This window comes from Sinocyclocheilus anshuiensis, unplaced genomic scaffold (genome assembly GCF_001515605.1).
Source record: "Sinocyclocheilus anshuiensis isolate Anshui unplaced genomic scaffold, SAMN03320099.WGS_v1.1 scaffold79, whole genome shotgun sequence".
NCBI lineage: Eukaryota > Metazoa > Chordata > Actinopteri > Cypriniformes > Cyprinidae > Sinocyclocheilus > Sinocyclocheilus anshuiensis.
In genome coordinates, this window is record NW_015548213.1 from 1,340,492 (window position 1) to 1,348,577 (window position 8,086).

An 8,086-nucleotide genomic window follows, 5' to 3' on the forward strand; every position below is an offset into this window, starting at 1 on the left:
TTCATACTGCCCAGTTCCCTTATTTAGGCATTTTTACATTTGTATTTAGTAGTTTAGTAGTTAGTTTAGTATTATATTATATATATATATATATATATATATATAGACATATATATATTTTTTTCATTCAGTGATTTTTATACTTTTATTTAGTAATACTTACTTACTTTTACTTGTTTATTTATTGCCATATCGATATACAATCTAAATACTTGGCCAAATTTTGCAGCCCTACAAACCTGGATTTTTTTAAATCAAATTTTAAAATAATTAAATTCATTAAAAATTACATTCCTACACCACTAGTCAAATTTATGAATTTTTTTAACATTAAAGAAAAAACGTTTTGGAAAATGGGGGGATTTTTTAATTTGAGGGTGGAGTTGGGGTATTTTTTAGACATATTTTTAAACTACAATAATCTAATCTAAAAGTGTTTTTTCACGCAGTGTATTTGTGTTTTACAATTTATAATGTTGTTGATTCATATTACTTAAAAAGAACTTTGATTTTAAATTCTGAATTTATTTGAACTAAAACAAACAAGTAAACAGTCAGTAATAAAATAAGAACAAATAAATGACAAGCAATGGCACAAATAAATACAATAACAACATACAACTGAAATGAACTGTGCTTTATGTTTTTTAGGTAGGTATAACAGTAATATTCAGGTACAGAAATACCACAGAAACTGAATAATCTATTCAACTTTAAAATAGCACTGGTTAGTCTTCAGTGTATAAATAAACATTAATGACAGACAGCAGCAGGTTTATTTAGGTTGCTGTCTCTTTAAGACCTCATGCATGGATCTAAAATATACTGTTACACATAATTTTTGTTTCTCAGCTGTTTACATTCACTTAATAGCCTATATACTGATCATGGTTAGTATAAATCGACTGTGTTTACGTGAATACTCATCATTTTGATATAATTTTGTATGTATTTGGCTGTTTATGTGCTATAAGGCTCAACTCATAACTTAAATCTGTAGTCACTGTCACACGCTGTTTCAGATGCGGCTCTGAATTGAATTGGTACTGAATTGAGTTCTCTTTGGCGTCATCTTGCACAGACCAAAAAGCATGTGCAAATGATACATTCCATCATCTGTCCTGAGCGTCTTTCACAATCAAATATTTACAAGCGTGGAAACTACGGGAATTAGTAGAATTATGCGCAACACCCGCAATCCCGAGCTGAAATTCAAGCCCTGCTGCCTACTGTTTATTTAGGGATGTGAAACATTGTTGTCTTTTTTTTTTATCTCACAATTTTGTATCTCGCAATTCTGACCTTTTTTTCAGAAATGCAAGAAGCAAAGTCCAAATAGTAAGATAAAAAGTTGCAATGACCTTTTTTATTTTTGTTATTCAAACTGTGTGGGATGAATTAACAGCACCTTATCAAACACCACAAATTAATAACAGACTGATCCACCATGCATTACGTATCTAATTTGTGTGGCGTTGTGACTGAATTCACTCTGAATATCTGTGTGCATTGTGCTTTGGCTGAGTGTGAGCAAAAGCTTCTGGAAACACTGTCTGTCTGTCATCACAGGGCTACAGTAACCATACACAGCGGTCTGTGTGTGTGTCTGTGTGTGTGTGTGTGTGTGTGTGCCGTGCGTGCGTTCGTGTGTGTTAACGTTCAGGACAGATTGGTTTACACACATAATAGAGTCACCTGCCTCCTAACAGGTAATGACAGAAAGCCCCGGAGCTGTAAGTACACAGAAACACACGGCAGGTCTGAAGCAGGGCTCATACCTCGACGACTGCAGGTCTACACTAGGCAGGCGGCAGAGTCTGGGTCGAGAGCGCTGGCTGGTTTTGAGAACGCCGTCGCTGGTCTCCTCAGGCTGGTCCAGAGTGGACTCATACAGCACAGTGGATTCTGTGTACACACTACAGAAAACACACAGACAAGAACCAGATTCAGGATTCACTTACAATAAATAACATGTCATTAGCACGTTTTGTTGAATATGGCAGCTTTCAGATGTCATGTAAACAATATGGTATAGGAATATAGCAATCAATTAGTACCACAGTATTACAAGAAATGATATGGAAATATTATGATTTTACTAAGGAACCGTGGTTTTATTTTAAGTGTAAACAGATTTGATCACAGCAATAAATTACATTTTACAATATATTCAAATAGAAAACAGTTATTTTATATTGTAATAATCTTTCACAATTTTTACTGTAATTTTTGTCAAATAAATGCAGCCTTGGAAAATAATAAGAGACTTCTTTCAAAAACAAGAAGCAACAGTGTAAATATGGTAATCAGTGCCATAGTAGACATCAACTTAAATCATGCTGTTATGTTTTATACCACCAAGTTTGCCCATATTTAGACGTTTAGCCAATTTATTTTTTATTTTTTTAATTAGCAGAGGAATCTGGCGTCAGTAAGACAGAAGGGTGTTGTTGAAATCTGGCACACTGAACCCTTGGCAAACACCTTATCGCAGTGTGCACCTTACACTGGGTGTAGCGAGAGTCAAAATAAGTCAAAGTACGTCATCCTGCAAAATAACAGGCTGCTACACTGAACTAAGCTGCTCCTTTGAAGAGAAAAGTGTCTGATTTATAGTTCACAGTCACTAAACAAGCTGATATTCAAAGGAAAGTGCTGCTCAGGTCATACTTTTATACACCAGGTTTTTTTACTAGTAGACAACTAGTCCTGACTTGGTCTTGTGCAGACCCTCACTGTTTTAAAAATCCTCTTCAAGCTACTTTGAGCGCTTATATAGACTCCCGAATTAGGGCTGGGTATCAAGGATCAGCTCCATTTTAGAACTGGTTACGAAATTCCAAGAACTGCAGATTCGATAAGACATGCACATTTCAATTCCGCTTATCAGGCACATTTTAAAGTGCAAGAAGATGCAAAAGAGAACTCAATTCAGCACTCATACAGTTTTCACATCCACAGCATGAACACAGAAAGCTGCCTCTCGTATATTGCACGAATACTTGAGTTGAGTTCTCTTTCACGTGAACAGATAAATACACACAAAATTATGTCAAAATATCCTCATAAACTCAGTCGGTCTTGAGTGAAAGTAAACAGTTGAGGAAAAACAAACACGTGTGTCAGTATATTGGACCGATGCATTAGGTCTTAAAGTGACAGCAGTCTAATATTCCTGCTGTTGTCTGTGCCATTAATGTTAATCAAAGAACAAAGGAAAAATAAAATCACTCACTGATCTGTTGTCACGTTAATAAGGATTAATCTATATTTTATTTATAAAAAGAAAACTATATAGTGTCATTTTACATTTGATTACAATTAATTTCAATTTCTGTACCTGAATTTATTTATGCTATTTTTTATTACTGACTGTTCACTTGTCTTTAATAAAGTTTGGCATCTATATTTGGTTTTCTAGTTGTGGTATATTTGGTATAAACCATATGAAAAAATCTCTTTGTGTAAGTGTTGTTTAGGCTGCTGATTTTTGTTCATGGCATTCATCTGCAATAGAATGCTTTGCAAAAAAGACAAAGATATATATGTTTCATATCTAAAAATCTGACTTATTTTTTTGCACTTTATTGGAAACGAAAATGGGAATCATTAAGGATCTGAATAAATAAGATTCAAACAATACCCAACCATACAACTGAGCCTTTACTAAACACAACCTCTGTCATACTTCAGCTCCCAATTTCTGCAGACAGCTTTAATGGAAGACCTTTCTCCGGGTTAAGAAAACAAAAGAGTGCTTTTCTTGGAGGTAAATCAACCCTGAGATAAGTGGGACTTTCTGGATTAGTCATTGAGTAGACATTGAGAGTGTCTGGAGGCATGAAAAAATATTATTTAAACTTTATAAAGCTGAAAGTAACAATTCAATTACATGTGCATAAATTAGATTTTCTTTCCATCCATTTTCCATGTCTCAAATAGGGTTGGGTATCGAAAACCGGTTCCATTTTAGAACCGGTTCCATATTTCCAATAACCGGGTATTCAATAAGATGCATGCATTTCGATTCTGCTTAACAATTCCTACGTTCGCATTTTAATGTGATTTATAACAATTTAAGTGCAGGAACGGAAAGAACTTGCGCCTTGTTTGCATGCATTTCACTGCAGAAAAGGTTGTTCCGGGCTGGAACTGACTTCTTTCGTATTTATCGACCAGTATGCAAGAAACTACGTCAGTATATCATCATAAACACAGCCGTTTTTGTCTTAAGTGAGCGTAAACAGATGAGAAAGATGAGAGCACATGTACAGTGTTTTTAGATCTGCGTGCGTTCGGTGTTAAAGAGACAGCAGCCTAATAAACGTGCTGCCTGTCATTAATGTTAATCAAAGAACAAAAGAAAATCATTCACTGATCTTGACTGAATATATTTCTGTCATAACAACTCTCGGAGGGACTGGCATGGTAATGTACATGACAATGATAATGCATTTGGTCTTGGTGGAATAGATCTGCTATGCTGCTGCTGCTGGCAATACATCCACAACATGCTGCTGTGAGCATGTAAGAAATACTGCTGCTGCAAATATAACACATGAAATAACCCCCATATAGCATACATGAATCACCTCGTAGAGATCTATACAGGTGGAGCTGGGGAAGGTGGAGGGTTTCTGAAGCACACTGCAAACTGCTACAGCAAGCACTAGTCATGTATTTGAATGTTGAGGAGCGAGCTCATTGGCTACTGATACAGGAGAGAACCAATCAGCTGTGCCATGTGATGATGTCATTAGGTCAGATTGAGTTAGATCGTACTGCGCCATCTAGAGTTTCATGCCAGAACTCTGTATTTAATAACTTTAATTAATCTATATTTTATTTATGAAAAGAAAACTATGCAGTGTCTTTAAACTTTTAATTACAGTTTCTGTACCTGAAATTAGGTTCAGTTGTAATTATTTATGCTGTTGCTAATTGATTTGTTTGTTCCTATTTTATTACTGACTGTTTACTTGTCTTTAACGCTTTAATATTTGCAATTTATATTAATCTAGTTGTTTTTGCTGTGGTATTTTTATTAAAAGCATAGGCAAAAGTTCCAAAAGTGTTCTGTAGGCTGCTGATTTTTGCTCATGTTATTCAGCTGCAACAGAATGCTTTGTAAAAAGACACAGAACCCTAGTCTCAAACAGATCTAGAACGCATTGAATGGAGTTTCTTCACCTGGACAGGTTTTCTCTAGAGAGATCGGACTCGTAAGCCTGGCTCCGCAGAGGGCTGAAGTCCGAGTACTTGTCCTCAGCGGACGCTGGCCTGCACATCTGCCTCTGGTAGTACGTGTGGATGCTGTCCCGTGATGGAATATTCCCCTGCAGGGCAGCAGACGAGGGGTTAAACCTCAAGGTTTACAGTGCTGTCCGTTCCAAGCATGATGCTCATGATTCATGCGAAGTGTAATTATAGCATTGGTGCTAATACTGATTCTGCATTCGATTCCATGAAGTCCATTGAGATTCGATGACACTTGTTATTTTAGTGTTATTTATATAGTATTATTATTACATGGCTCTCTGAAATGCTTGATTCTGACAGTATTTACTGTAAAAAGGAATCAGGGGACTTAAAATTATTTTGCAATGACAACCAGCGGGAAGTACATTATCCTTTACTTTTAGTACTTATTAATATTTTTAATTCAGTTTTATTTAAATCTGTTTATTTGCTTTTGTCATTTGTATTATATATATGTTGAGGAGCGAGCTCATTGGCTACTGATACAGGAGAGAACCAATCAGCTGTGCCATGTGATGATGTCATTAGGTCAGATTGAGTTAGATCGTACTGCGCCATCTAGAGTTTCATGCCAGAACTCTGTATTTAATAACTTTAATTAATCTATATTTTATTTATGAAAAGAAAACTATGCAGTGTCTTTAAACTTTTAATTACAGTTTCTGTACCTGAAATTAGGTTCAGTTGTAATTATTTATGCTGTTGCTAATTGATTTGTTTGTTCCTATTTTATTACTGACTGTTTACTTGTCTTTAACGCTTTAATATTTGCAATTTATATTAATCTAGTTGTTTTTGCTGTGGTATTTTTATTAAAAGCATAGGCAAAAGTTCCAAAAGTGTTCTGTAGGCTGCTGATTTTTGCTCATGTTATTCAGCTGCAACAGAATGCTTTGTAAAAAGACACAGAACCCTAGTCTCAAACAGATCTAGAACGCATTGAATGGAGTTTCTTCACCTGGACAGGTTTTCTCTAGAGAGATCGGACTCGTAAGCCTGGCTCCGCAGAGGGCTGAAGTCCGAGTACTCGTCCTCAGCGGACGCTGGCCTGCACATCTGCCTCTGGTAGTACGTGTGGATGCTGTCCCGTGATGGAATATTCCCCTGCAGGGCAGCAGACGAGGGGTTAAACCTCAAGGTTTACAGTGCTGTCCGTTCCAAGCATGATGCTCATGATTCATGCGAAGTGTAATTATAGCATTGGTGCTAATACTGATTCTGCATTCGATTCCATGAAGTCCATTGAGATTCGATGACACTTGTTATTTTAGTGTTATTTATATAGTATTATTATTACATGGCTCTCTGAAATGCTTGATTCTGACAGTATTTACTGTAAAAAGGAATCAGGGGACTTAAAATTATTTTGCAATGACAACCAGCGGGAAGTACATTATCCTTTACTTTTAGTACTTATTAATATTTTTAATTCAGTTTTATTTAAAACTGTTTATTTGCTTTTGTCATTTGTATTATATATATTTTTTTTAAATATTTCTATTTACCTTTACATTTATTTCGGTTTTAGTCATTTGACTTATTACTCTAATTTATAACAGTAAGTTGCTAGTGCAACATATCTCACTTTATTAAGATACGTATTCTTTAGTAAGTTTTTCATCTAATATTTTACTTATTTTATTTTATTCTATTTCAGCTTCAACTGAATTACCAAAAATCATTTGTTTCCCAAGTATGGATATATCTGAGAAGCTCATTTCAATTACATATTTTAAAGCTTGAAATGTATTGTGAAAAAGGTATATATTCATTGTAAAAATGATAGATTATATTCATTCATTTTATATAATTTTATATATAGATTTATTCATATTTTACATTTTGCACGCCATTTCTAGACACTGGCATGTTAACAATATCGGCATTGTTAAATTATTACATCATTAAATAATACAATAAAGTTTCTTAATTTTAAGATGTTGCTAAAAGCTACAAAACAGTTAAAATAAAATAGTTAAAATAAGTTAAAATACTAACAAAAAATACTTATAACATAAATAGGAAAAAAAACAAAAACAAAGATCATGTGTCACATGCAGCCAATAACACATGATAAAATACAAATGCAGATGCAGGCCAATCAGCAGCACTCTGGAGTGATTTCTCGTGCCAGCACTACCTTCTTGACCTCATGAGTGAGCATGCAGCGCTCAATGCGCAGGACGGTGGAGATATCGATGTGCTCCTGGCAGATGGAGTTGAGCCAGGCAGTGAAACCATCCAGCAGGGCCAGGAAAAGCACCCAGGAGAACTTCACGATGTTAAACACTCGCTTCAGGGTGTTATCTGGAGTGGAGAGATACAGTTGAGGTCAAAAGTTTACATTACATTTTACATTTCAGAATCAGCAAAATGTTAATTATTTTACCAAAATAAGAGAGATCATACAAAATGCATGTTATTGTTTATTTAGTACTGACCTGAATAAGATATTTCTCATAAAAGAGGTTTACATATGTGACCCTGGAGCACAAAACCAGTCATAAGCATACATTTTTGGAAATTGAGATTTATACATCATCTGAAGCTGAATAAATAAGCTTTCCATTGATGTATGGTTTGTTAGGATAGGAATATACCAGTGCTGCTTATGACTGCTTTTGTGCTCCAGGGTCACATATAGTCCACAATAGAAAATAATAGTTGATTTTATAAAAACGATTCCGTTCAAAAGTTTACATCCCCTTGATTCTTAATACTGTGTAGTTAGCTGAATGATCCACAGCTGTGTTTTGTGTTTAGTGATAGTTGTTCATGAGTCCCTTGTTTGTCCTGAACAGTTAAACTGCCTGCTGTTCTTCAGAAA

At 35.1% G+C, this 8,086-nt stretch overlaps 1 protein-coding gene across 1 annotated transcript in view; it reads right to left on the minus strand.

The window, feature by feature from the left end:
* Positions 1–8,086, minus strand: part of piezo2a (piezo-type mechanosensitive ion channel component 2a) — a 131,977-nt gene that overhangs the window by 15,032 nt on the left and 108,859 nt on the right. Inside the window, exons 36-38 of the mRNA XM_016440611.1 lie at positions 6,218–6,363; positions 5,191–5,364; positions 1,779–1,916 (exon numbers count right to left, since the gene is read on the minus strand). Of these exons, the coding sequence (XP_016296097.1) occupies positions 1,779–1,916; positions 5,191–5,364; positions 6,218–6,363 (458 nt within the window). The remainder of the gene's footprint in view (positions 1–1,778; positions 1,917–5,190; positions 5,365–6,217; positions 6,364–8,086) is intronic.